Source organism: Podarcis gaigeae, assembly GCF_964106915.1.
Source record: "Podarcis gaigeae genome assembly, chromosome: 3".
NCBI lineage: Eukaryota > Metazoa > Chordata > Lepidosauria > Squamata > Lacertidae > Podarcis > Podarcis gaigeae.
In genome coordinates, this window is record NC_139680.1 from 33,352,035 (window position 1) to 33,379,875 (window position 27,841).

Here is a 27,841-nt window from a genome sequence, read left to right on the forward strand (position 1 = left end):
ACTCGTGGAGTTTCCCACACTAAGTAATGCTTAGTATTGTTTCCCGCCATCTTGCAGGAGCCGCTTCATGTTTAAGAGGTAGGTTGATAAATAAAAGGAACATTTTGAAAGCAGATTCATCTTAATGAAATTTGTCCTAACCAGGAGATAGAGATGAGACCAACAGTTCCACGGTTAATATATTTTGTGGTTTCACTTAATTGTGGTTATGATGTATCCAAATTTTAATGCCGAGTTATTTAATCAGTTGATCTTTTTAAAGATTCAAATATTTAGTGGTAATATCTACAATATCCTTTTGCAGATTTATGCTAAGCCACTCAGGTACAGTGTAATTTACTTTGTACCCTGAAACTATACAGACTTTTATCTGTGGCCTTGCCTTTGGGTCCTTTTCATTGTGTCATGTGTTTTTAAGGTTTTGTGTTTTATATGTTCTAAATAATATTTGTTTAAAATACTTAAAATAAATTGCTTTGTTCCTGCTGAAGTTTGTAATAAATCCTCAGTGGGTTCTCCGCCCCCCCCCCCCCAGGTGATTTGCCTTTTCTTTTTTTAAGGAAGAGGAGGGAAAAGAATTGAGAACAACTGCAGTGCAGTTAATGGGAGTAAAGCTTCTATCAAACTTTTGGCTCCAGCTCAAGAGACTGCAGGGACTGCAGTGCCTCCCCCCCTTTAAAAAACCTACAGCCTCTCCACTTTAGGATATGCGTCAGGATGATGGAGAGGAAAAAGGTTAGCCAATTTCTCAGCAAGAGGGACACGTTTAGCTGAGCTGCGAAAGGAAAGCACCAAGAAGCATGTCCTTAATGGGAAGCAGGGATGGCGCCCTATGACGCTCCCAGTGCAAGGCGCGAAAGAGGGCGGGAAGGAAGGAGGAGGGTTGCTGATCCAACACAAGGCCCCTTTGCCCATTACGAAGACAAATGGCCCTTCTTCTAAGGCATTCATTTGGAGCCACCTCTCACACCAAGGCTGGAATCAGCTTTAAAGGGCTTCATTTAAACAAATACGAATGACACACCGCTGGGCTCCCCTCACCCCTAGGGCGCAACTTAAGCCACAGACCCCGTTTCCAGTGCGGCGACCAGCAAGCAAGGATAGAACGCGATGGGTTCCGGGAGGCGGCAGCGCCTCTGAACATGTGCAGAGCGCTTCCTGCGGGCAGGGGCGGGGTGGGCCCCTCTTCTCCTAAGGGAGGGGGCGGCTCGTCTCCTTCTTTGGCGGCGCGTCGGGTGTCAGCCCTGCTGCAGTCGCTGCCTGCCTGCCTGCGGGGACGCTCTCCGGGCAAGCGGCGGGCGGGGAAGCAGCAGCACCGGGCGGTGGAGGCAGCGACGTCTTGGCTCTCGCGGCCCGCCATGGCCCAGGCCAAGATCAGCAGCTCCAGGAGCAGCTCCAGCGTCGCCGAAGCCGGCGGCCAGCAGCAAGCGGGTGGGGGGCAGCTGCGGGGCCGCTTCTTCCGCTCCACCTCCATGGCGGACCGATCCAGCCGCCTGCTCGAGTGCCTGGACCAGCTGGAGAGGAGGTAACACCCGCCGGGCTCGGCTAGGAAACGGGGCGGACAGTGGTCTGGCTTGGCTTGGCTTGATATATATATAGAGAGAGAGAGATGGAGTTTAGCAGCTTTGCAAAAAGTAGGCAGAGAGAGAGAGAGCTGCTCTCCTGCAATGGGCATTAAAAAGCAGAGACAAATCATAATATGACTTCTTCTCCCTGTTGGGGTTCTTCCTTTTGAAGGGTTTCCTTATGGGGCTGGCTTTTGTTGCTTGCCAGGCGCCCTGTTAAGCCCCGTGCGAGGGATGTTGACTAATCTTATCTTTCTAATAATCCCCTGATTAGAATCGCTCTGCAAACTTGCAAAGTGCTGCTTTGCCCCTCCGGGTGTCTCAGCCCCCGCAGCCAGTTTTCCTTTTGTTGTTCAGGTATGGTTTCAGTGGTGTCAGTCATGGGAAAGCAGCGATTATTGCTTCGCAATCCAAAGTGATGTCTGAAATCCTAGCACTTTTCACATATTAACTAGAATGAGGGGGGCACAGGATCGTGTGTGCCATCCTTACTGCTAGCCATTATGTCTTTAGATCCTTTGCACATAGGATTATTACATTTTAATGGATTTTTTTCTCTGCAGTTGGAAAAGCAAGGTTCACGTTGGAGTCGGAGGGAAGAGGAGAATATTTGTTCTCCTTGAGCTGAATTTATGAAAGTTGAGGTGAGATGGATCACCCAGTCCTGCTCTCCCACTTTCAGCCTAATATGTGAAGGGTGCTTCTGTCGCCAAACCTCTTGTGTGCATTTTAATATCTGTGTATTGTGTCAAGAGACATGTTAAGTTTAATGCAGGCATCAGCACCTGACACTCTGGGGCAGCTGTCAGGGCTCACCCAGCATGTCACTGCAAGCCACCATTTATATTTTCCAGAGTGACATGAGTTTGGCACTGGGGCACTGTGAAGAATTAAAATGCCATCTCTCAGCCCCCCCCCCCCCCATGCACAACTGCTGCCACTACTGGATATGCCTGAGGGGACCTATCTGTATAAGACAGGGTCCACCAGAAGGCACTTTGACCTTTGTCATTACTATTTGGGGAGAGGTACTGTAGTTGCTAATACACACATACAAGGTATTTTCCTGCTTTAAAAACAAGGCCTTGTTCCTTAAATGGAAGCCAGTATTTTGAAAACAGTGCTCTTGACGGGGTGATACACCTATTTCCCCCCATCCTGGCCAGTGGTCGGGATGTAAAATAACAGAGGTTGATTGGAAGTGATTTGCTGGAAGCTTTTGCAGGGAATTGTTAGCTGAGTTGCCATTTGAATCTAAGGACTCATTGACATCTGATGATGAGAGTTGGTTAGGTCAGATAGGAGGCTGCGGAAGATATGGGTCTTCTGCTGCCATATACCGTATCAAAGGGGATGGAGGTGATAACATATTACTGCAACTTACTGCAAGGTGCTCGCTGTCTGTGGGGCTGTTAACAGAAGTTAATACAGTTAATAATAGAACATTAAGTGAAACTGGATGTATATGCCTGGTCCTTTCAGGCTTCAGTTTTAAAGTTTAAATAACTTGGGATCAGGGTACCTTGAAGACCACAAATACATCCTTGTTTATTAATATCTTCCCTTGAGTCCTCATCACTGAGTCCCCTTTGTATGCAGAAGTGAGGTGGACTGTGATGGAGCCTTTTTATTTGCATCACCCCAACTTTGGAATGCTCTTTCTCTCTCTAATGTCATTTCAGCAACAGATTAAAAAAATGCTATTTTTATTCTTATTTATTTATGATTATTACTTTGTCAGAATAAAATAAGCAAATAAAATAAAAGTTGCTTAGGCTGTTTTCTTCTGTTTTTTCTCAACTGTTTTAGTTCAGTGTGACCTTTGTTATTCTCTGTTGTTCTTTTTTTATTGAGTTTTACAGATATGATTGATGGCTGATTTGAATATTTAAATGTTTGTTTTAAATATTTGTTCGCTGTTCCTGGTGGTTTTTATCTGAATAGTGCCATATGATTGGATATATGTACATGCATGTTTATTTTTAAATGGCTTTCCCCCCCCTCATGCAAGCAATTATTTTATGCTTCGGTAACTGAGTGTGTGTGTAGCTCCAAGAGCTAAAACCTCGTGCAGGATGTTGGGGCATTTTAACTTCATAGCCGGTTGCAGCTGCCTCACACTTTCCCTCAGTATCTGTGTAAGAATGAGCAAGAAATTTGCTGCTGCAAGATGGTCCAGCTTTATGAGTGACGTACACAGGTGCCATGGTGGGAGAGGCCTATATATAGTTCCAAACTAGGAGGGACCTGGGAGCCCCAGCTGTCATTCCACAAACCATATGGAGTCTGAGCACCTTTTTTTTGTTGGCAATGCCTGGGCCCTAAGGATTCTAGGCCCCACTCGACTCAATGGGATTTGCTCAGTGCTTAGGGTTTTACTTTTAATTTGTCAGGAATATGTGATTCAAAATGGGAACCTTCCATTCCAGCTCCACTTCCTTAAGGGAGGGAAATCTTTATATCAGAAACATTATCAATCCTTTTCCATTTCCCAGAGCTTAAGCCACACAGTTGAGTTGCCTGACTGCTAACATCCAGGTGTGTGCATAGGTAAGGTAAAGGTACCCCTGCCCGTACGGGCCAGTCGTCTCCGACTCTAGGGTTGTGTGCTCATCTCGCTCTATAGGCCGTGAGCCGGCGCCGTCCAAAGACACTTCTGGGTCATGTGGCCAGTGTGACGAAGCTGCAGCTGGCGAGCCAGCACCAGCGCAGCACATGGAAACATCGTTTACCTTCCCGCTATAAAGCGGTACCTATTTATCTACTTGCACTTAAGAGTGCTTTCGAACTGCTAGGTGGGCAGGAGCTGGGACCGAACGACGGGAGCTCACCCTGCTGCGGGGATTCGAACCGCCGACCATACGATCAGCAAGTCCTAGGCACTGAGGTTTTACCCACAGCGCCACCCGCGTCCCTAGTTTAAAAATAGACTCTACAAAATAAAACCTGGGAACAAATGAGGGCACACAATTAAGCCTCCCCCCTCCCCGCCCCAGCTGTCCTATTTCGGGCCTTAAAAAGAGTGTGACCTGAAGGAACTTAGCCGAGGAACCTTTTCCTGTGATAAAGTGAAGGGTTCACATACTTAATTTTTGCATCGTTAGCTTGCTGCTAAAGGCACTGGTAGCAAACAAACAAACCCCGCCAGAGCTGTAACCTGTTGAATAAGAGACAATGCTACAGTACCAGTAGAAATAGAAAACTATCTTACAGTACATTAGAGCATTAAAGCTATCTCCTTCAAATCCTGCTGAAGCTGAAATAGCTTGCTGCTCCTGCTGCTGCCTTTCATAACATATATTTCCATCTCCAAAAAAGGAAGCTAGAGAGCTTAGAAAAATAAGAGAGGATATCCTAGACCTGGACTGGACCGAGGTGAACAGTTTGGCTGTGGAAGTTCAGCTAGTTGATGGAGGCCTACCGTTCAACGAGGTGGCTGCACGCTTGATAAAACACTCTTCCTGACAGAACAAACCCTGCACACAGAGCTAGAGATCTGAGAGAAGGAGTTCTAGCCTAATTTTATCTCCACCTTGCTAATTTTCTGTGAGCAGAAAGCAGCTCACTAGGTGTCAGTGGACCAGTCAGTGTCTCTCAGTCTAACCTACCTCATAGGGTAGTTGTGAGCATAAAATGGGTTGGAGAGGAATCTTGAGTTCTTTGGAGGGAAGGTAGGATATAAATGTAATATTATTAATTAATGAATAATGGTTTTGTATGGAAAAAGCACCCCATCATGTGCACACCCATCAGCAGTTTGAGAGGCAAACACAGAACTAAGCTCAAGGCTTTTCTGTTACCTTAGCTTCATGAATATTTTTGTTAACTGTTTGGAAAAAGACAGATGTAAAACAATACGGACTTCTCTGTTTTCAAACATAAAACTCCACTGAGATAACACAACCATACTGTCGGTGTAGAATGAATGTAGGCTATCAACAAGATAGTGAAATTAATTTTAACTCCAATTTAACAAGTTACTTCTGTGGAAGCGGAAGACCACACTTTTAGGAATTCTAGTCCTGCTGGTAAGGTTAGCTTTGAATATTTTAATGGGATTTCTAATGAGATATGTGAATGAATGTAACAGTGGGCATGACAGTTGAACATATACACACACAGCAAGCACAGCATTGATTTGACCCATAAAAGCCTCTTCATACATTGTAGTAGTAGAAGAGACCCATTAAATCTTTCAGGAGCAGGGAACACAGTTCTCATAACACTGTGAGCTTTTCTAGCGCAAATGTCTTTCTGTAGACATTCATGACTGAATACATCACTTCTCCTGAAGCTGAAACAGAGGATCAAACAGACATGACTCAGCAGATCCATGAGCAGCAGTCTCAAAGGTTTTATAAAAGAACCATGCCATGTTTAAACCCCTTCCCCGCATCACTTTTCTGAGAGAGATTACCCCAATTGGCCCTCGTTCCACAATAAAGCGAACCCCAAAGCAATTTCAATAAAATGTTTTTAAACCTTCCTGCAGGAACACAATGCAGGTGTGTGTGTGTGTGTGTGTGTGTGTGTGTGTGTGTGTGTGTGTGAATAGTTGAATTCCATTCAAAAAGGCCAAAGCAGCAATTTCCACAAGTGGATCAATCTCTTCACTGTGCCATTTTCTCAGTAGCAATGGCCTTCTTCCGCCTTTATTTGCATGGTAGGAAAAAATATGGGCAGCACAAGTAATTTAGTTATCTACTCTAAATGTACAGTGGTACCTCGGGTTACATACGCTTCAGGTTACATATGCTTCAGGTTACAGACTCTGCTAACCCAGAAATAGTGCTTCAGGTTAAGAACTTTGCTTCAGGATAAGAACAGAAATCGTGCTCCGGCGGCACGGTGGCAGCGGGAGGCCCCAATAGCTAAAGTGGTGCCTCAGGTTAAGAACAGTTTCAGGTTAAGAACAGACCTCCGGAACGAATTAAGTACTTAACCCGAGGTACCACTGTAAAATGAATTGGTACTGCCATGAATGAGCAATTATTTTCAGTTATTTGCTAGAGAACGTCACTAGGGGTAACATTTGATTGTTTACAAACTCTCTTCCTATTTGGTTTTTCCTCTTCCCAGGGTTGAAGCTTTGCGCGATACAGCATCTTCAATGGAGCAGGAAAAGGAATCACTTCTAGAAATGATTCATGGCGTACAAAACAGCCAGGATATGAGGAACATTAGTGAAGGTAAGACTCCAGCAGTTATTGAATCACTCATTCACTTCGGGCAAATGAAAAAAAGATATACCGTGTAGGGTAGTAGCCAATTGGTGGAAGGAGGCTATTTTTGCAATTTCCCTTATTCCCTGTAGCTCCCAAAATTCACTCCAAAGTGCCATGGGCGTGTGGATATCCCAGTCCTATTGGGGTGAGGAATAGTAGGTTGCAGTGAGGCAGGAGAAATCACCCAAAATTATTCCCTTCACTGTTATTGTTAATGGGTGCCTTCCATCTGTGGAGCGACACCAGTTGTATACCATTCATAAAACTCATAATTTCACATTCTTGGAAAACACACCATACAATGTTTGAGCCCCTTCGCCTGATAACACTTGTTATTTTGCTTGGATAGCTGCAATATTGGCTAAGTCAAAATCCTCTCCTAAGAGAGAAAATTTCTCTGCAAGCCCACTAGAACTATGATTGCACTCCCAGCTTCTATGTTGTGCGGTAGAAGAGGCAATTATACAAATAATACTACTAGTTTAGCTTGACTTTTCTAACTTAGTACAGCACGTTGGTTTGATGTAAAGCTTTAAATTCAAAACCTTTTCACTTTCAAAATTCAGGTGAAAGAGAAGAACTCAGTCTGACTGCTAAACGTTTGATGGGCAGAACCCTCACGGTGGAGGTTTCAGTAGAAACCATTCGAAATCCCCAGCAGCAAGAGTCCCTATTACATGCCACACGGATGATCGATGAAATAGTTGGCAAACTATTGGATGATTTGGAAGACTCCAAGAGCCGCTTAATGTCGCTTTATGGTGCTTGTACATCTGAGGTGCCTGCTGGACCTGTTAACCAAAAATTCCAGTCTGTTGTAATTGGATGTGCGATAGAAGATCAGAAGAAAATCAAAAGACGGCTAGAGACTCTTCTCAGAAACATAGAAAACTCTGAAAAATCCATCATGCTATTGGAGCACCAGAAATCCACCGCAAGGCACCTCTGCAACAACGGGAAAGATTAAAAGTGAAATCAAATAAATCAAAGAATTGCTGCTTCCCTGGAATTTGAAGAAGAAAAAAGCAACACCAGAGGACCTTGCATGTCTATGTAGCCCTTAAACCAACTCTTGGGCGTTCAGAGCACAGAGGCATAGCTAAAAGGGAAGAAGCTTGGCAAAATTCCCTTACTTTACCCTCAGTGAGAAGACTACCAATTAAAAAATGGACTCATATGAAGCGCTTCCTCACTCTGCGGCAGATACAGGATTAAGCAGCTACTGTATAGACTGTAGAAGCACATGAACATCCAGCAGTTTTCAATCCATTGCTTTTCTTCCCCCAGTTATCCAGCCTATTTTACTCTGTGTGGGGAATAGTAGCATCCTGGATATATTAAAATAGGTAGCTATAGCCATATTTGATATCAGTATTAAAATGTAGGCATCTGATGATGTGCCAATGATTTAACTTTTCATAAGCTGTATTTGGTTTGCTCCCGTACAGTTAACTGTTTTAGTATTTTGATACTTCTGTTATAAAAAATATCCGCTGCTGAATTCCAGAAGCTCCTCAAGCCGTTTTGCTTTGTTCTCTAGAAAGCTTCAGCGTCTACCATCATCTGCAAAAATGTCACATCGCACACTTCCTTTTCGCGCGCACGCTCTCTCTCTCTCTCACACTCACACACACACACACACGGCAGGTAAATGAACATTGCATAGGGAGAGGATTCTGGGGTAAGCGGATTGCTGCAGTAGATGCAAAGAAAACGATGTGCACTTTTTTCTTGCTGAAAATTAATAAAAGTAGATTGCACTCTACATTGTAAACACTTCCATAGCCTTTTTTTTTTTTTTTTTGGTAAAGGTTATATTATTATTTTTTATCTATAGAGCTACAAATTGCTGGACCAAGGCAAATTGTGAGAAACTTTATATTCCAGTCACACTCCCTCTATTATTCTACCTGCTCAGAAATCTTAACGTGTAGGTATCAATTTGGTCGCCAGTTGCTACATCTCTGTTATGGCTGTGGAAATTGCTCCCCAGTTTTCTGCAACGCTCTGGGTAGTGAGGAAGGTCAAATGATAGCTGGTGCACAAATGGAGTTAAGACTCGCTGTGAAGGTGACCAAACATGTGCTGTGCACCCTGTTGTTGTGGAAGCAATGAAGGTTGCATAGTCGCCTCCAATGCATCTTTGACCTGCCCATCCAGTGGGGTTTATTGGCATCTACCACTGCAAATGAGATGGTGGAACTCTCGGAAACCTGCTGTGACAATGCTAGGTGCATATGGCTTGCCTTCATAGGAACTTGAGTCCTGCCATTATTTCCAGGTCCAGGTGAGGTGTCCAATGCCTGGCTTGGTGGCAGCAGTTTCAGTTTTGTTCATCCTACAAACATGGACAAGATGCTTGTGTAGTCCAATCACAATATGTTTTTTTGACCATTATTCACCATGGCTCATTCAAGCCAGATGCCTAGGGTTATGCAGGTGGGTCTGGGGGGAGATTGATGCATCATTATGTGAGAGAAGTACAGTACCATTAAAGGACTATGCTATGACCAGTGGAACTCCACCTGGGAACAACAGAGGCAGGCCCCTTAGAACAAGCTCCCCTCTGCAATATAGCAGGCACAATTGTTTCAAATGTTTATTTAAAACATAATTCCTCACTTAGACATTTCCCTTGTCCACTGATGCTGATTTAATAATTCCAGCACTGCAATGATATTTTGCTGTTTGAGGGATGTTTATTACTTCATTAGCATAGTTTTTACTACTGTAAACAGCTCTGGAGGTTTTCTGTTTTTTTAAAAAATGAAAATCTGCCTACAACTTATTAATAAATGCAGTAAACAGACAGAATACCAGTCACTTTTGTTATCCTACAATAGTTAAGACTTGAAACATAACTCAGAATCAGGCACACTACAACATAACTGGCACCTTTAAAAATTTGAGAATAGGTGAATGCCCGGTAGACACTGCATTGTATCCAAGGCTTATTATGATTTAGGAAAAGAATGTTAGTAAATACCAGTTGACTGCATGCCAGTTTTATGGAAAATCAGCTTTCGGTTAAAATCCTTAGGTTCCAATTCACCTAAGGGGCACAGGGGTATGGAAATAGGCTTTGGCACACAGACAATACCAATGGAGTCTATTTTGTGCATATAAAGGAACAAGCAGAGAGAGATACACTTCCAGTATCCAGCGCTGAATGAAAAATGATGTTTTCTAGCCTGGGACTGTAGACAAAGAGCAAGGTAGATAGCTGGTTAACAGCGCAACTTCCCTCCTGCAAAATGGACCAGCTATCACAACTATCAAAGCTGGCAGCGTTACCCATGCATTTAGCAACATATGCAGAGTTGTTGTTTTTTGCATGAAAAGTCTTCTCGCTTAGACATCTAGCAATGACTTTCAATTAACGCAGTCACTCATTAGGCAGGAATTCAACACTGACTGATCCCTCAGTGCAAGTATTTTGGCTTGCCAGATGGAACAATTCCTTCTCTTACGTGCTGCTCTGGGGTGCATGCGGGGAGGAAAAGTGGGGGAACCCCCTTGTGCAAACAGAAATCCTGGTGCAGGGCTTCTGCCAACAGGACTCATAGCTGAACATGATACAAAAATGACTGGTAGTGCATCTTCCTTCTATACTTAATACATCTACATTGGAAATGCATTACAGATGACTTCTGTAATAATTTTCTGCCGTTAAGAAAAGATATCCTAGAGATATCTAGGATGGTCAGTTATCAATCTTTAGCCTACTAAAGGCACTCAACTCAAGCTTTAAATTCTGAAAACAGTATGCGCTCAAACCTCAACGTACAGCAGCACAAGTACATGTTATAAACACACATTACATTTGCACTATTTTATACAAAGGCGAACAAGTAAAAAAATCACTGAGATCAGATTCCTTCTGTTCACAAGTACAAAACATGTAAGGCTACTAGTTTAATGTAAAAATTTTCATATAAAAATAATGTGCACACAGAGCCATAGATACTTAAGTAAGATTGAGTTTACAGTGGACAATTCGTAACTTGTTGATATGTTCTTGCATTTGTCAAAACAAAGCAAGACTTAATACAGTTTGGACCCATACACCTACAGCCATCCAGTGAGTAAATGCACTTGTTTAAAAAATAAGGTACTTAATCCAACAATTCATAGTGAAGTAAGGGATTGATTACTGCAATGCCCAACTCATTGCCAGCAATGGGAATGGTTATGAAAGCAAAAAGAATCCTATGCTATTCATTATGTATGTATAACTATATACTTTTCATTCCATGTTACTCAATAGCTAGGCAAAGATTCCCATCGAAGAAAAAAGTATGTTAGTTTTAGCATATGCATGTTCATGGAATTTCAGAAGCCCTCTCTCAAAATATAACACTTACTGTGGGATGTTCTCTTAGGATGGACAATGCAATATTTCAAGGTTGATGGATATAGTTTTAAATTTATCGGGTAGCTGAAAAGTAACATTCATGAAACGAGATCAATAATCAAAAGAACTGTATAATTCAGCTGCCAGAGCTCCAGATCATGTTATTCACCCTTGGATATAATTATGTTCCTCAGCTACTAATATCCAAAGTTTAGAATCAGAGTAATTTGGTAGTGACAGAACTTAGTTACAGAAATACTGTAGAAATATTAAAGAACATGTAAACAGAAAGCAATCTTATAAATGCATGCTTCAACAAAGAAAACTAGGGTTAAAGTTTTACCAATGATCTTGCAGCTTGAGATTTTTAAAAAACAAATAATGCCCTCAATCCAAGTGCCCTGAAAATGCTGCCATCCTGATGAATGGGGTGGGCTGTGACATAGGAGTGCTGAGGGAGAATTCACAGAGAGAGCCTTCATAACCCTATCACATTCAGCCTCCAAAAAGTTAGTGGACCATGTTCAGGGAGGTTGTTGTGGAGAGGAAGGGATGTGGAAGTCAGTTTTCCCCAAGTCCCAATATGTACCCTTAGCTCTGGCTCCAACCCACTTTACTGGGGTACACCATTAATGGGCCAACAATTTAATCCTGTGCATGTTTATTTAAAGCATGTCCCATGAACCTGGAAGGTCTTGCTCTAAGACTATGCATAAGAGCCACAATGGCATGATTAAGAACAAGTGTGTATTTAAAGTAACAAAAAAAAGGGGGGGGGGGCTTATTACCCTGAACCTGGGATGCTCAATAGATATTACAACAAGCACTAGAAAAAGTCCTCAAAAGCACTTTGATAAAAAAATCTCTATATTTTGCCATGTTTTTCCATTAATATATAAGCTATAGGGTTCTATTTTTTCAAAAACAGAGCTGATTGAAAATAGAACTACCAGGCTGTACCATTTATCACCTGCTTGCCTCATTAAAATTTAGAATATATATGTATATACATATGACACTAAATTAACTAAAACATCTAGGTGTAGCAGCAGAAGTATTTGCCTTTGGCACCGTACCATTTTTAAAAAGAAAAGTTAAGGCCCACAGAGTAGGGAGAATGTAAGCATGCACAACACCATTTGGGAAAGGTTTGTTCCAATTTTTTTTAAAATGAAAGTCATCTTTAGGATGCCAGTTGAGAAATTATCAGGAACCTATCATTGGGCCCAGTACCTGATTTATTATCCTGAATCTCTGACCAAGTTTTTATATACACACATTGCAGCTAGAATTCATAAGCTATATAAATATTGCACCGCCAATATTGCCAGAATGTGCATAGGGTAGTTTAACAAACTATTAATCCCAACTGAGCAATGTGGTCAAATAAGTAGGAAAAGGCATTTTCTCTTGAACGGTACCAATACTTAAGCATTTCAGCTGAACTTTTTCTTTTTCTTTTTAATAAAGTGAAACCTATTGTATACTTTAATACAACGCATCTTGCGCCTGGAAAGTTGTCCTATTGAATGTAAAACAAATGCATGGGGGCAACGGTTCTATTTTTGTGCTGCTGGGGGTCTCATTATGTACTGATAATAATTCATTGCAACAGGAATATCCACTATCAATGCAAGATCCAATGCGTGCAACATCTGCTAAAGCACTGGTAAAACACCTCTACAGCCAGTTGTGTCCCTTATGGGTTTCAGCCGAGCAGCTGTGTCAGACCATCTTTTCTTCTCTATGCGGGAGTGTTAGGGAATGCTGCAGTTGCTAAAAGGGCTTCTGTTTTTCTTGGTCCTTTGTTTGTTTGGCCTTAGGTTGATGACATCACCACCATTAAGCAAGTTAGAATTCTGCCCAGAATGACTTCCACCTGCTGTGTTGAAAACACCTATTTGAAATCAAGCACAGGCACAAAAACGGAGTTACATATATGCAAACTGACCATCTTTGAAATATATGAGAGATTTTAAAATTTTAATTGTAAGCATCTTGAACATTGTGAGATGTGTCCTATATACAGATAGATAGATAGATAGATAGATAGATAGATAGATAGAAATACAACTTAATGTAAAAGCATGGATAATGCACAATTTATCCTTAGTTTTTCCATTTTAGAAATGTGTGCCTGATCAAATAATGACTTCATAAGCCGAGATCCCAGAGACAATTATATAAAATTAATGTATGCTACTGTCAATTCTTTAATATATCTTTTTGCCAAAAAGAAAAGGGAAAAAAAAGACGAAACCTAAGGGCAGGATTCAACTAAGTTGTTGCTTGGAATGAGATCTGTTCATGCAATGGAATTTCCTTCCCTTCTCTTCTCTTCTCCCCTTAAAGGGTCAGGGGAAGCCCCAAGTTTAGGGGGTGCAGGGCCGGGAGTCCCATTGCACGAGGAAAGCTCATTTCTCACATACTCCAGTTAACGCTATGTTGAATTTCACCCTCAGTTATTGGACATTGGCACTCACACTCATCACTTGGCAAACTAAAGCACAGCAGAGACATAACCCTGCGCCAACAAATCTTACTTTTAGACACAAGAAATGGCGATGGGGGGGTGGGGAGAGCAGACTGTGAAATACTTTAAAGAAGAGCCACATACAAAAGTTCAGTGTCTATATACAAAAGACAGTTTACAAAGCTATTTTCATCAGGTGCCAGTTTTTTCTTTAAAAAACAACAAAATTAAAACAGCCATCTCTTGTACATCTTCGCTGGCATAATTACCATTAATGGCAGCTATATATTTTCAAACATTGCCAATATGCAGGGAATTCTGCACTGTCCATTCTTTGCATAACTTCAGTGCACAAGATTTTAAGAAAAGTGGCTGACATGCCCTTGTGTCATTAGTACCATAGTTTGACATTCTAGAATAGAAATCATAGCCACAAACACAGAGCACATTTTCCCTAGAGCTATTTGGCAAATTAAGTGTTTTTTTATTTCACTTTCATTGAAATGCACTAGGAACAGAACAGGCACCCCATAGTTAACAGTACATTTTATCAGCAGGCAATACTGTCTGGCGGCATACATACCAATTTTGTTACTACTTGTGTGTACTACTTCTGGATCTTCAACTATTCTTTGTTTGAGTTTTTGAAGATACTTCTCAGCCAAATACTTAAAAACTGAAGAATATATATAAATAAACTTTCAGGCATTAAGAAAAAGAGACAAGCACAGTTTTACATATTCAAGCTACTAATCCAGGTCCGATTTCAAAGTAACAAAACTCCTACCGACCATAGAAAAAGAAAAATCCAACCACATAAATGTCTCAGAAGGTGGTCACATGCAAGATAAGACACATATTGCAGGTCAGGATGAATCACATGTATACCTGAAGGAGCGTCTCTACCCCCATCGTTCTACCCGGACACTGAGGTCCAGCGCTAAGGGCCTTCGGGCGGTTCCCTCACTGCGAGAAGTCAAGTTACAGGGAACCAGGCAGAGGGCCTTATCGGTAGTGGTGCCCGCTCTGTGGAACACCCTCCCATCAGATGTCAAAGAAATAAACAACTATTGGACTTTTATAAAACAACTGAAGGCAGCCCTGTTTAGGGAAGCTTTTAATATTTGATTAATCATTTTATTTTAATATTCTGCTGGAAGCCGCCCAGAGTGGCTAGGGAAACCCAGCCCGATGGGTGGGGTATAAATAAATTATTATTAAAACCATTTCAGAACAATTTGGACAACCAATACCTGGTATATTTATAAGAATGACCTACAGCTAAATATGTACACCCAGTTTGTTCTGTGCTGAACAAGCTGCCCAACCCTGCTTTACGACATTAAAACCAATCTCTTTTTCATCATGATTATAGGAATGTAAATAGCTGCCTTTTATCAAGTCACACCTATGGTGTCAGACAGGAGTCTTTCCTACACTTACCTGGCAATATCAGGGACCCTCTGCCTGCATAGCCCGTGCTCTACTACCAAGGTATGGTTGCTCCCATACATCTCTGCTGCCAACCTTAGAGCTCTTAGTTTTTCAATCATTCCCTTTGAAATTTGAATTTAGCTTGAGAAGTTACTTTACTTGGGACTAGCTCTCACTGAAGTGGTAAACACTGGGATGTACCACTTTAGACTGCAAATGGAAATCTGCATGACCAAATGCTCTTCAGTCCATCCACAAGAGATTCCCTGTATCTTAAAAATTAGGTGTTGCAGACAAGCATTGATACAAGTTGATCACTTCAGTGAAAACTAGGCTTGACATTAGTGTTGGAAAATAAGAAAATAAGCCAGTGGTGGCCAAACTTGGCCCTCCGACTGTTTTGGGACTACAACTCCCATCATCCCTAGCTAACAGGACCAGTGGTCAGGGATGATGGGAATTGTAGTCCCAAAACAGTTGGAGGGCCAAGTTTGGCCATCACTGAAATAAGCAGACAACATTTGAAATTCCCTTCTGGAAAAGTTACAGCGAACTCTTACCTTCTGTTACGTTTAGGTCCTCCTTTACAGATGCTCGGTAGAATCTTAATTTTAGCTTTTTTGCCAAGGCTTCTGCTTCTTCACTGTTTACCGGAGCAGAAAATTGTTTCAGACACTGGTTCTTTCCACACACCCCCCCCAGTACAACAGACACAATTAATTTAGATTATATTTAATCAATAGTAGATTAGATTACTGAAAGGTAACTGTATGCAAGAGCAGCAGATGATTGCTGTTGACAATATTGTAGCTTTAGGTTTATTTGCTACAAGGACTGAAGAGGTGGAGCTAACAGATGGTGGGCGGGCAAACGTAACTAAAAATACAGTCATACCTCAGGTTACAGACGCTTTGGATTGGGCACCATGCCGAACCCGGAAGTACCAGAATAGGTTACTTCTGGGTTTTGGTGCTTGCGCATGCGCAGAAGCACTAAATCGCGCTTTGCACATGCACAGAAGCGCCGAATCACATCCCGCGAGTGCGCACACGCGGCGCTGCGGGTTGTGAATGCTGCGGGTTGCAAACGTGCTTCCCACACGGATCATGTTCGCAACCTGAGCGTCCACTGTATATACAGTAGTCTGTTATAAACCATCACAGCACCTTATGAAATATATGCAATCAATCAAGATATTCAGAGTTCATCTGTTACTGCCATAACAGAGAAAACATAATTCTTGCATACATAAGCCAGGTTAAACTAAATCTCCTTCATTCGTTTATTAAATTTATATTCCATCTTTTATCCAAGGAGCTCAGAGGGGCACTCCCCATGTTATCCTCAAAATAAGCCTGTGAAATGGGTTTGGCTAAGAGACAGTGAATGTCCCAAAGTCACTCAGTGAGCTTCATGGTTGAGTGGGGATTTTCAACCCTCATCATCCAAGCCCTTGTCTGACACTCTAACCCCTACACCACCCAAGTTTAATAGGTATTCCAGACTTAAAAGTCACTGCTTGGAAACAATCCATTCATTTCAATACAGCCTGTGGCCAAACCTTACCCTAGAGTGCCAGGCCCATGTCGTGAGACACAGGTCTTTCCTACCAGTGTGTGAACTGGAGAATGGGGCACGAATTATTTTAAAGTGGAATTGGGAATGGACTAGAGGTGCTGAGCTACTCCTCTTAACCCCCCCCCCCCAGCCTGCCCAAGCCACGCTCACTTCCAGTACAAGAAAAATAACCACTGGAGTTAGAACAGGAGCGATAAGATTGCAGGGGCCAGTGGGATGGGGAGAGTTAACCAACACCTAACTATACACCTCATTTGCATTTGTACTCCCTACATACTCTCTAAATCCTGCTTTAATTATTATGTTGTTTTAATGGGCTTGTTTATTATACATTTTAATTATTGATGCTTTGTTGTTTGGATGAGATTGTTTTACTATGTATTTTAGTTACATGTAGCTATATTTGTTTAGTTTGTGGCCTGCATGCTGGTAGCTAGCCACAACGGACCATATATATCCATGCCCATTATCAAACCGAATACTTGCCACTTCTTTGAATTGTTTGCATTTTTGTGTGACCGTTACAAAGTCATTTAAGCGATTTGAAAACTGATTTCACGAAGCATGGCAACAGCACTTACTTCTTTATACAAGATTCATCTAGGAGGTCAATTTTATTCTGAACAAGCACTGTAGGGATGTCTCCGACTTCAGATACTACTTTCTCCTTCCAAGTAGGGATTGCTTCAAAAGACTCTCTGTCAACAGTTGAAAACACAAGCACGCACGCTTGGGCTCCTAAAAGTCACAATTAAGCACCTTTTTTTGATAAATTTGGTTAACCATATCAAACCTATTAAGAAGCTGGAACAGGACTGTTTTTTCCTACTTTATTCAAATAAAGCAAGCATTTTCCAGCTAGTTTGTGTTGAGCACAGTGGGACTTATACCAGACGAAACATGGCTTATTGTCCCAAAGACTTTGTTCTTACATTTGACTCAGGTCTTAAGGGCTGCACAGTAAACAGGTGTCTTAGTTGTCAAAATCACTCCTTAGGGTTGTTTATACTACACTTTAAAGAGAACCATGTAATGAGCCCCTTATCTGGAGTCAAATACTTGGATCTGAACAAAAAAAACCACTGCTTGTTATTATAAGAACAAGTTACTCATGATATTCTATCTAGCTCCCCACTGCCAACAGTGAATGGAAGGTAATAGTATATACACTGGCAAGCATTTTACCTGAATTCTGAGCAGTCACTCCTGTACTGTAAGCAGTACGAAACCTTGTGTACTTAATGAAACCCAATAGTCTATGCCTTAGCCAAAGTTCTTTGAGCTGGGGTTGTAGAGAATACCTGCAGTTATAGAGTATTGTTTTATATTGTATATTTTAATTTTAATTAATCCCTGTCAAACTTTGGAGAGGTAGAATACAAAAGAAATAAAATAGGTGTGGATGAACAAAATAGGTGTGCAGAAGGAACTAGACGAGTTCTTAAATTTTGTTTCATTAATACACCAGACTTTCTTTATAGCTACCATGTGGAAAGCCACCTTAAAAAGCTTTGCAATTAAAACTGATCATCTCCTCTTATCCTCTCTGGCTGGAATCTAACAATGCACATTGTTTAGGAGACATCAAAAGTAACACAGCCTAGAACCATTGCCAGTTTCCTATACGACATGTCAGTAGGCTAGTAATTCTATTTACCTCTGTAATAAGCTTTCGTTATTGCATCAAATTCTTCTTGACCTGCTGTGTCCCACAGCATCAGTCGGACATCTTCATTGTTGACTCTTAAAAAAAACAAAAACAGCATACATTCTCAATATTTAATCATACTATAAAAAGCAAAATAAATTTCTTATTTAAAGTACATTTGTGGCAGTAGCGTTTATACCCCACATCTTTTCAGGAACACCTAAATCTATCCTACTTCCTTGTTAATTATTTATGCCTTTTCTAAAAAAATTCATTTTTTTATCATGATAGCTCTTGCCCCTTGCCTTTTATCTCACAACTCTGCATGGTATGTGAGAATGAAAAGAGTGTGACTGGCCAAAGGTAACCTAGTAGGCTTCATGGCTGAATGGAGATTGAACCCAGGTTTCCTGAGTTCTAATCCAACACAGCCTGTCAAACCTTAGGTCCCCAGATTCTGGTTTGACTACAATCACCATTGTTGCCAAGCAGAATGGCTGATTATTAAGGATGACAGGAGCTGTAGTTTATCATTATATGGAGACCCAAGGCTGTGGGACTACAACTTCCCTCACCCCACAACGATCAACCATGCTGACTAGGGATGATGGGAACAGCAGTTTAACAGCATATGGGGACCTAAGGTTGAGAAGTAACTGCTGTAACTGCTACACAACACTGCCTTGATTTCAACTGAAAACCATCCTGCATCTTACTTTACCCCTCTTTCTTTGTGAAAATGACTTCACTACTGTGTGTTAGTGAAATTTTAAAATTCCAGCTTACTTTTACTGTGATGTTCTTGTCCCCTACATAACATACTGCTATTCCCTGTCAGAAATATTCCCCACTTTTTCACTCATTCACACAACCTTTCTATCTCATCTGACAAATGAGACCTTTCCTTAAAAGGGCTGGTCTTTTACACAGTCTGTGCATTTTTTTGCATTTATTATTCAAGTCGGCAAATGTGGCACTTCTATGGAAAGTCTGCAGAATACAATTAGCATATAAATGCCTCACTTTCAGCTCTGTTAAAGAAAGGAAGAATAGTGTCACAACACTTTTCTCCAAGAAAACATTAGCTCAGCCCTTACAAAAAGCATCACACACAGGGAGGGAGGGAGGGAGGGAGGGAGACATACAAAGAGTGGCAAGAAGGAACTGTGCCCCAATATGTTAAAACACATACTGCATTTCTCTTTCCAGGAAATCAACTCCAATAGTTTTCTTGTAATCTTTCGTGAAAATTCCTTTGCAATATCTCTGGATCATACTGGACTTCCCAACAGCTCCGTTTCCAACGACCACCACTTTGATGGCCACTTCCAGATCTTCCTCCAACATCTTGGCAAATCCCCAAAGTCTGCAATTACTTCACAGTCTTAGCTAGATCTTCCCCGTATCTGAAGAGAAAGAGTAAAAATACTATTAAAGATAGTGCTATTAAAGATTCTAGCTTCTATGATCTATAGTGTATATGGGAGATAAGTGGCTTGTAGACCCTGTCTTTGTCTTTTCCCCAAGGCATAATATCTCACTGTACAGCTGAATGCCCTCAAGTTGACTATTCAGTGTCAGCACATACACCTTGAACCCAAAGACAACTAGGATAGTCAGGGTCAATTGCATCAGATACTAACACACGCCCAAAGATCCTGCTGCAGAATTTTGCTGCCTGAGGAGGAAGATGCATACAGAATGTCTGTTCTTTCTAGCTCATTGCTCTAACCAAGCTGCATCAACCTAACACCATCATTAACTCTCAAATTCCAAGGCGAACAGTACTGAAGCATGAAAAAAAATGAAAGCGAAAGTTTAAAAAATACCTATTTGAATTGTAACAAGTTACGACAAGTGCTCTTTTAAGTAGGGTGGCTTGTTTTCTTACCAGGCATGCACAACAGAAATTTATTCTCTTAACAGTGCCCCATAAAGTATTTGTTTATTATTTGAAAAGAGGGTAAAATCAAGATTGTTTAAGTAGCCCATACAAATACAACAACTGAAAGAGAGTTACTCTAAATGTTTCAGAATTACAATGGCTGCAGCAATACATATCTTACGGCTGCACATTATCACACTACAGTCCCTTCACGTCTTAATTCCTACCCGAGGCTGCTGTTTCCGAGGCATTTCATGTCTACACCAGCGCCTTTCCTAAGATACACACACCCAGGTTTAAGTCAGATGTCAGTGTGCAAACTCCCTGAGGATTTAGCCTCATTCCATTTAGTATGATCTGTTGCTTGTTTCCTTCCCCACCCTGTGTAATGTTCCTTCCAGCCACAAGTTCATCTCATAAATCTCCAACACACACAGACACACACAGAGAAAAAACTACACACAAAAAACTATTCAGCTCCTTCCTACATCACACACATTGGCTGCCATGTGAAGCAGCCTCCCAGGTCGAATTCTACTCCTAATATAATTAGAGTATCTGTTCTCTGGGTTGGCCTTATCCACGTTCCCTAGGTGAGCAACTATTCTGACATTACACTGTTAATTAGAGGCCATAATTAGAGGGGGGAGAGGAACAATGGGACACCAAGACATTTCCAAGGGTGGTAGCTCCACCCGGCGCTGTGACATCTAGCATTCGCCAGAGCATGTCTTCATTGTATTTCTGAAGCCCCCTAACTCACCACCAGGAATGTGCAATACTAGTGTAACACTACATGCAGTATGTGGGGCTCGGGCTCAAGTGGCCAATGGTGCAGTATACAATAGTCACTGCTTGAGGAAGTCACCTGGTGAAGAATTTGTAAACTGACTAAGACCGGAGGTGACTTCTGGAGGATTTTGTAAATTTGCACACCTGAATTCTGCAAGGCCCTCCAAGACATACAGCCACTGCAGCAGACTAAGCATGTACAGTGGTACCTCGGGTTACATACGCTTCAGGTTACAGACTCCGCTAACCCAGAAATATTACCTCAGGTTAAGAACTTTGCTTCAGGATGAGAACAGAAATCATGTTCCGGCGGCGGCAGGAGGCCCTATTAGCTAAAGTGGTGCTTCAGGTTAAGAACAATTTCAGGTTAAGAATGGACCTCTGGAACGAATTAAGTACTTAACCCGAGGTACCACTGTACAGCCCAGCTCAGATCAGTGATTGTACCACAGGACCCCTAAACTTGTTGGTACCTCCACCTTGAGTTACCACTCCCCCAAGCAACATTTACATATTAGATTCAGGGAAACTCATTTTTACAGACCTGTTCACATGGCTTTTAGTATTCTTCAAAAAAAGAAACCACCCTGACACTTAACAAATATATCAGACAAGTGGTTTTCATAGGACATCATTTTGTATGTAGCAAGTCTCACTCTAAACGTAACTAACAGAGCAGCTAGCTATTCAGACAAAATGCACAGCATCACCATCTAAGATAAGGAGTATACTAGGCCTGCCAAGTGACAGGTACACAAAGGCAGGCACATAAGTGCAGAACCTCAACCAATATAACTGCAAGGGCCTGCTTCGTAATGCAGGACACCCCATGGTTGCAAAATCTCTGCAATGTGGAAGGACAAAGTATAAATCTGACTGAGAACTCTGTCTTGGACCATCGGAGAGCAATAAAAATATCAGAAACCCAGAGTACGTACTGAGTGCCATGTCATCACAACTCTCTGAAATGTGAGCTCATAGCCAAGGATTTTGAAGCCGGTTTCAGCTTCTCCACCATCTGAGAATGGTATACCAATTTAATAAATAATTGTAATAACCTTTTATAGGGTAGGTACCCAGCTGAATCCTGCCAACCTAGCAGTTCGAAAGCACATGAAAGTGCAAGTAGATAAATAGGTACCACTCTGGCGGGAAGGTAAACGGCGTTTCTGTGTGCTGCTCTGGTTCGCCAGAAGCGGCTTAGTCATGCTGGCCACATGACCTGGAAAAATGTCTGGACATATGTTGGCTCCCTTGGCCAGTAGAGCACTGCAACCCCAGAGTCGTCTGCGACTGGACCTACCGGTCAGGGGTCCCTTTACCTTTACCCAGCTGAAAGAACATTGTTTCTGTTAAGGGAAGCGGGTGTAGTGGAGTCAGACTACCTGAATCCCGGGCAGGGCCAGAGACAATCCTCACTCCGTCATGAAGCTCACCTTGCTTGGTCAGTCCCCGTCTCCTAGCCCAAACCTACCCCACAGGTTTGTTGTGACGGTTAAAATGGGGAAAAGGATAACCAAGATTTGCCATCCTGAGCTCTCTGGAGGAAATGTACACAAATGTAAAAAATAATAATAATAGAGGGAGGAGAGTTCAGGCAGGGAGAAAGCCTCGCTCGGAGACTCGGACCGGGGTGGGGAGACGGGACATTTTTGCAATTCCAACCACACACGCGCGCACATTACGCACAGGCTGCGCGCCTCGGCCGCTCCACCTCTCTCCCTGCAGCCTCCCAAGCCAACACCAAGTCGCCTGCACAGGCCGTTCCCTCCACGACCTTACCAGCACCTCCAGGCAGCCCCGGTGGCGGAGGCGCCGGGCTCCCGCCTTCCCACAGCAGCCAACCCGCTTCACAGCTTCCCGCCCGGGGCCGCGCCGGGCTGCAGGCTCTGGCCGGCCGGCCGGCTCTCCGATGCCACCCCAGCAGCGGCGCCTCGCTAACCGGCGGCAGCGCGCGTGGAAGGCGCCTCCACGGCGACGGGCAGCCGGGAGAAGCGGAGGGCCGGCCCTTCCCAGCAGCTTACGCCCATCACCATCATCCCGGCTTCTCCCCGCCACCCGCCACCTCCTCCCAATGGCAAACACATCTCGGGCCGCCGCCCTTCCCGGGCTCCGCTTTCCTCCAGAGGCGAGAGGCGCTTACCGCCCCGAGCAAGCGCCGAGTCCCCCGGCTCCGCCGCCCGCTTCTGCTCTCGGTGGGCGGGAACAGCCTCGCTGGCCCGGGTGGGAGATTGCAAGAGGAGGAGGAAAGGAGGAGGAGGAGGAGAAACGCCACATGCGACGAGGAGCAGCAGCCCCTTCGGCTCTGGGAGGCGCCGGATCGGCCAGCAGCAGCTCGGCCCGGGCGAAGCAGGCGAAGCGCCCTGGCCTGGCGGCTCTCCGTCCTGGATGTGCAACCAGATCCTTATGCAAGCCCAGGCTGACGTAGGAAAAAAACCCCGCGGAGATGAACGGGGTATTATTGCTCCTAAACAAGCGCGGTTGGCGCCTAGGTAGCAGCAAGCCCTTGCATGGTGGTGCTTTCGTTTGCCACAGCGCCCAGGGCGCCAATAACTCTCCCCTCCGCCCATCCTAATAAGGATCAAGGGTTTTACAGTGCAATTCTGTGCACGCCTACCGAGGTGTAAGTCCACCAGGACTTACTCCCAGGTAAGTGTGTATAGGGTTGCGGGTTTTAGGGCAATAAAAGGGTTAAGGCAATAATGAAGGATCTGTGGGTCCTAACCAGGGGCCGGGCATCCCCACTGGTTTAAAGCGTTGTTACTTCAGCCAAGAAGATGAGAGTTCAAATCCTCACTTAGCTGGACTTCTGAAAACATCATGCTTTTGGGATGAAAGATTACGGAGTTCAGTGTGACTGACTTCCATTACAGATTAGTTGTCAGAGGTAAGGGGGGGGGGTGTGTTGATTGGAGGAGCAAGCAATTCATTGTAGGTACAGTATTGTTATATGCATTTACAGGTCTCCTATTACACACCTTGTCCTTTGGCCTAACTATGGTGTCCTGCAGGGTTTGACCTTGTGCCCAATGCTATCTGCATGAAGCTGCTAGGAAAGTATGGAGGTGCAGAGGTGGTTGTCATTGGTTGTGTGCTCTATTTCTCCTTACCCTCACAAATTGGGAAGGGGGGGGAGAGATTCTGAATAGGGGTCTGGGGTCAGTGATGGACTGGATGGAGGTAAACAAACTGAAATTAATTCCTGGAAAGACAGAAGGGTTGAACTAGGTATAGTGTGTTAGCATACCGTATATGGATTTAGTTGCATTCCCCTTGAAAATCAGATTCACAGTTTGGAGTTGCTGGAGTTGCCCAGCTTTGCTCCAGGGTGCTTAGGATAAAGCTCCTTATGTGCAGGATTGAATTGTGAGGTCCTTTAATGTTTTAGAATCAGAAAGTGGGATGGGCAGACAAGTCCTGGAGCAGATGCAAACAGGGATTGCAACCATTGCTTTTAGCCTTTAGCTTTTAGCTGTTACATAACTGGTAGATATTATGTCAGAAGTTTGTTCGAGGAACTTGGGGAAGCATATGCACGCAGTGTATAAAGGCATTGCCTGGTAACCATGTATGCCAGGATTCAAATCCAGTGGCAGGTCACACAAAGAAATAAAAAAGCTTCTCATGTTGCATTCAAACTGAAACATATCTGGGCATTTTTGTGAAAGTCAAATATAGTAGCAAAAATGAAAAAAAAAAAAATGCAGATAACATTCCTTCCATCCAAATTGTGGCATTCATTCTCTGTTGACCACAACGCTGGTTTATCATAATTTATTTCACTTCTAATGCCATTGCAGAATAACCATTTCAGGTGTCAACTGATATAGTAGGTTCCTTTTTACATTATCAAAGCACTATTGTGTTCAATATGTGCCCTCCTACATAAAAAGACCACCAAAAATTACCTTCCTTTTTCAAAGAAGACAACATCAGAGAACTTGGGTAGATGTGCGAATTTTTGCCAGCTGCAGTGCTGCTTCAGCTTAAAGCAGCGCACAGCTGAAGTAACTCACCCTGCCTAGAAATGAAGGGGCTGCTGTAGCCATTTTTTAATGCCATTGATTATTATTTTTAATGCCATTGATGCAGTTGTGGGTTCCTGTGGGAGATGCTCAGAATTCCTCCTAGCCTCAAAATGTAGGCAACAGCTGGCCTTTGAGGGGCTACGAGTGGTTGGAGTTCCTGCCATGAAGTAGGCCAGGGTCCATGCACTGTGTCCTCCCAGCTGAGTTCAAACTTGGTGCCTTATTCATGCTGGAACACTGTAGTAGCCACCATGTGTGAAGGGAGCAGATGGCAAAGGAAGCCAAGAACAAGAAATGGGCTGAGGGCAAAGCCAGAGAACTGTTTCCACCTCTGATATCCCCTTCTGCTAGGGCAGCAAGGACATGATGGAGACTCGGCAAACTGGGGTTGTGGTTAGACCACCAAGGTTCACTGCTGTGTGGAACAAACTTGAATGCCACTGTGATGGAGCTCCAGAGACTCTGCCTACTTACAGCCAATTTCGCTGTATGTCCCAGGACCTACACGGAGTTTGGCAATAAGAATTGGTAAGGAAGCCACACTAGTATGGAGAGGGCAGCACCGTTGTGTTTTGATATATAATTATCATAATAAAAAGCATTATTCAAAATTACTGTATGAGAACTTCATGGTACACAGTTGCCACAGAAGAGGACTAATTCTAATTCTAATTCTGAAGCGGGGTCATTAGTGTTGCGGGGGGAGATAACTTTTTGTCTGGACCTGTAAGAAAAAGCATTTGATCTATTTATTTCATGATAAAAAAGGATCTTTGTACAATCACACATGGCGCTATTTATTAAAAATGAATACATTTGCTATTATTACAATTGGAAAAAGGTCATTAGTGTTAACCTAGCTTTGTGCAAGTGCAATTACTTTAAACAGTAATTATTGAGCTTGTGCACTGGAGAGTACTTCCATGACTCATATGCAATATCAGTTATATGAAGGGAATTCCAGAGAGAACAGGACTTGCTTAATTTTTTAGTAGTAGTAATTAACTTCTGCATATCCAGTGTAATTATTTCTATTGATTGAAGCAGAGAAGATATTTTCCTATCTAAAGACAATAATCTCAGGTTACAGTATGTGCCTGTTCCCAAAATACTATTTCAAGCTGTGAGTAGAACTGTAATTTGTCAAGCAGCCTGATTTTCACCAGAGTTTTCTGCTGCTACAGCAGAGTAAAAACTGTTACACAGCCATAGGAGTCTCTTGATTTCTGGGAGAGGAGGAAAGGTAACAAGCTGAAAATGAGAATAGTGCTCCTGCCCCTTTGTGTTAAAACCCATTAAATGCACATTTAAATAAAAATCAACAAGGATACTCGCTACAAATTTGCAAAGTAGTATAATACCAGATGGCATTATGCACCGAACAACCTTGTGCCTACATTCCCACATTAAGAATACAGCCTACCTACACTGTATACAAGAAGATGTTCAAAATGCAGTTAAACACTTTAGTTAATGATTTATTAAAGACCATCTGTCAGTATGAATCTTCTGTTCCCAGTTCTATTAATTCAGAAATTAACGCTCGCTCAGTCTCTTCCCCCATCCTTCTGCCAGTTCCAATTTCATATAATCCTGAAGGTATTACAGGCCTTTTGTCAGCATCTTAAATATAGTGATTTGAGTCACATGCACTGACCATCAGGGGTTGGTAATGGGATGGTAGCATTCCCTCTTCTCTTGCATGCTTGTTTTCACTTGCTGTAGTTACAGACATGGGCTTTTTAAAAAAAAAAATGAGGTGGAGGGGTCCCTCCACTGGATCTTGAATCTGCCCTGCTGCTATCCATGAATATAATGGATCCAATCCAGACAGATCCAATCCAAATGCTGGAAAGAGGATTTTTTCTTCCCCAGTGCAAGCTGTGGATGTTGCAGAAGCCATACCACTCATACGTCTGGCTTCTCGCTCGCTTGCTTGCTTATCTAATTTCTGTACTGCCTAAGGTATTAAAAATATTGCTAAGCTGCCTACAAAAAACCAAAGCAACAACTTTCAAGTTAAGCAATATTTTGTTTGACAGTTTAAACAAAATGTTACAAAAATTCAGTTACCTATAAAAATGTTACATGAATACAACATATATTGTCATATTTTATTGTATTTATTTATATCCCGCCTTTCCCCCCTAACTGGACTCGAGGCGGCTTACAACTAAAATAGAAACAGCTAAAGACGCATAAAATTTGGATGCTGGAAAAGAGCAATGTCTGCAGCCTCTTTTAAGTGACTTCGGAGGACTCAAGCCTTTTACGGAGATGTCAAAGGTGATGCTCTGGGCTAATAATTAACATTTCCCCCCTCCCCCCGTCTCTCTCTGCACGCAAAAAGACAAGAAATCGGAGCACAAGCTTGCATTTTTTTCGGGTCGGGGAAAGGGCAGGCAGGAGAGGGAGACGAGAAAAAATGGACAACGGAACGCGGGCCGAATTGTGCCGGAAGTGACCATGCCACGCCGGAGTTGTCGCGCTAGGAAACCGGACTTCGGTAGCTGCGCTTGGACTCTCGCGTTCGCTTTATCTTTACGGCTTTGGCCGAATAAGGGGTTGAAAGACAGGGAAGAGCGGCCTTCTCTCCTCGGGACGGAGATGTGCTCCTCCTACTTCCGGCCCCGGAAATGAAGGAGTTTTAAAAAAAAGGCGGGGCGTCGTCGCCTCCATGGCAACCACGGGAAGCCGGCGGAAGGAGCCGAGCTCAGAGGGGCGGTATCAGAACGAGCGGAAGAAGGAAAGAAGCGAGGCGGCGACGTCACGGTGGGGGGCGTGGCGAACGTTTCTTTTCGCGCGGGAAATTGGGTTCTGCTGGGTGTTGATCTGAAGGGGCTGCGAGGTGAGTGGCAG

General features: G+C 43.0%; 3 protein-coding genes across 7 annotated transcripts in view; 2 read left to right on the plus strand and 1 right to left on the minus strand.

Annotated features, from left to right (window-relative positions):
• The first annotated feature begins 695 nt into the window (after nucleotides 1–695).
• Nucleotides 696–11,900, plus strand: BAG2 (BAG cochaperone 2). Of its 2 annotated transcripts, XR_014561939.1 has the most exons (4): nucleotides 696–1,525; nucleotides 6,645–6,754; nucleotides 7,357–8,136; nucleotides 8,628–11,900. XR_014561939.1 is itself a non-coding variant. In XM_083730788.1 (3 exons), the coding sequence occupies exons 1-3, from the start codon at nucleotides 1,143–1,145 to the stop codon at nucleotides 7,755–7,757; spliced, it is 894 nt and encodes a 297-aa protein (XP_083586914.1). In that variant the 5' UTR covers nucleotides 696–1,142; the 3' UTR covers nucleotides 7,758–8,566. The 2 variants fall into 2 exon arrangements, 1 of the variants encoding a protein (XP_083586914.1); XM_083730788.1 differs by lacking the exon at nucleotides 8,628–11,900 and having other exon boundaries at nucleotides 7,357–8,566.
• On the minus strand, nucleotides 9,470–23,258 carry RAB23 (RAB23, member RAS oncogene family). 4 transcript variants are annotated; one of them, XR_014561943.1, is made up of 8 exons: nucleotides 23,098–23,258; nucleotides 19,470–19,683; nucleotides 18,287–18,372; nucleotides 17,211–17,367; nucleotides 15,612–15,694; nucleotides 14,201–14,293; nucleotides 11,830–13,041; nucleotides 9,470–11,760 (listed from the first exon to the last, which is right to left on the minus strand). XR_014561943.1 is itself a non-coding variant. In XM_083730846.1 (7 exons), the coding sequence occupies exons 2-7, from the start codon at nucleotides 19,622–19,624 to the stop codon at nucleotides 12,902–12,904; spliced, it is 714 nt and encodes a 237-aa protein (XP_083586972.1). In that variant the 5' UTR covers nucleotides 19,625–19,683; nucleotides 23,098–23,258; the 3' UTR covers nucleotides 9,470–12,901. The 4 variants fall into 4 exon arrangements, 2 of the variants coding, with proteins under 2 accessions (XP_083586972.1, XP_083586973.1); XR_014561944.1 differs by lacking the exon at nucleotides 23,098–23,258 and adding an exon at nucleotides 22,737–23,010; XM_083730846.1 differs by having other exon boundaries at nucleotides 9,470–13,041.
• The window catches only part of PRIM2 (DNA primase subunit 2), a gene marked incomplete at its 5' end in the record, with an annotated part of 70,832 nt that continues 65,857 nt past the window's right edge, over nucleotides 22,867–27,841 (plus strand). The window contains 2 exon segments of the mRNA XM_083730304.1: nucleotides 22,867–23,200; nucleotides 23,203–23,378. Coding sequence (XP_083586430.1) covers nucleotides 22,867–23,200; nucleotides 23,203–23,378 — 510 coding nt within the window.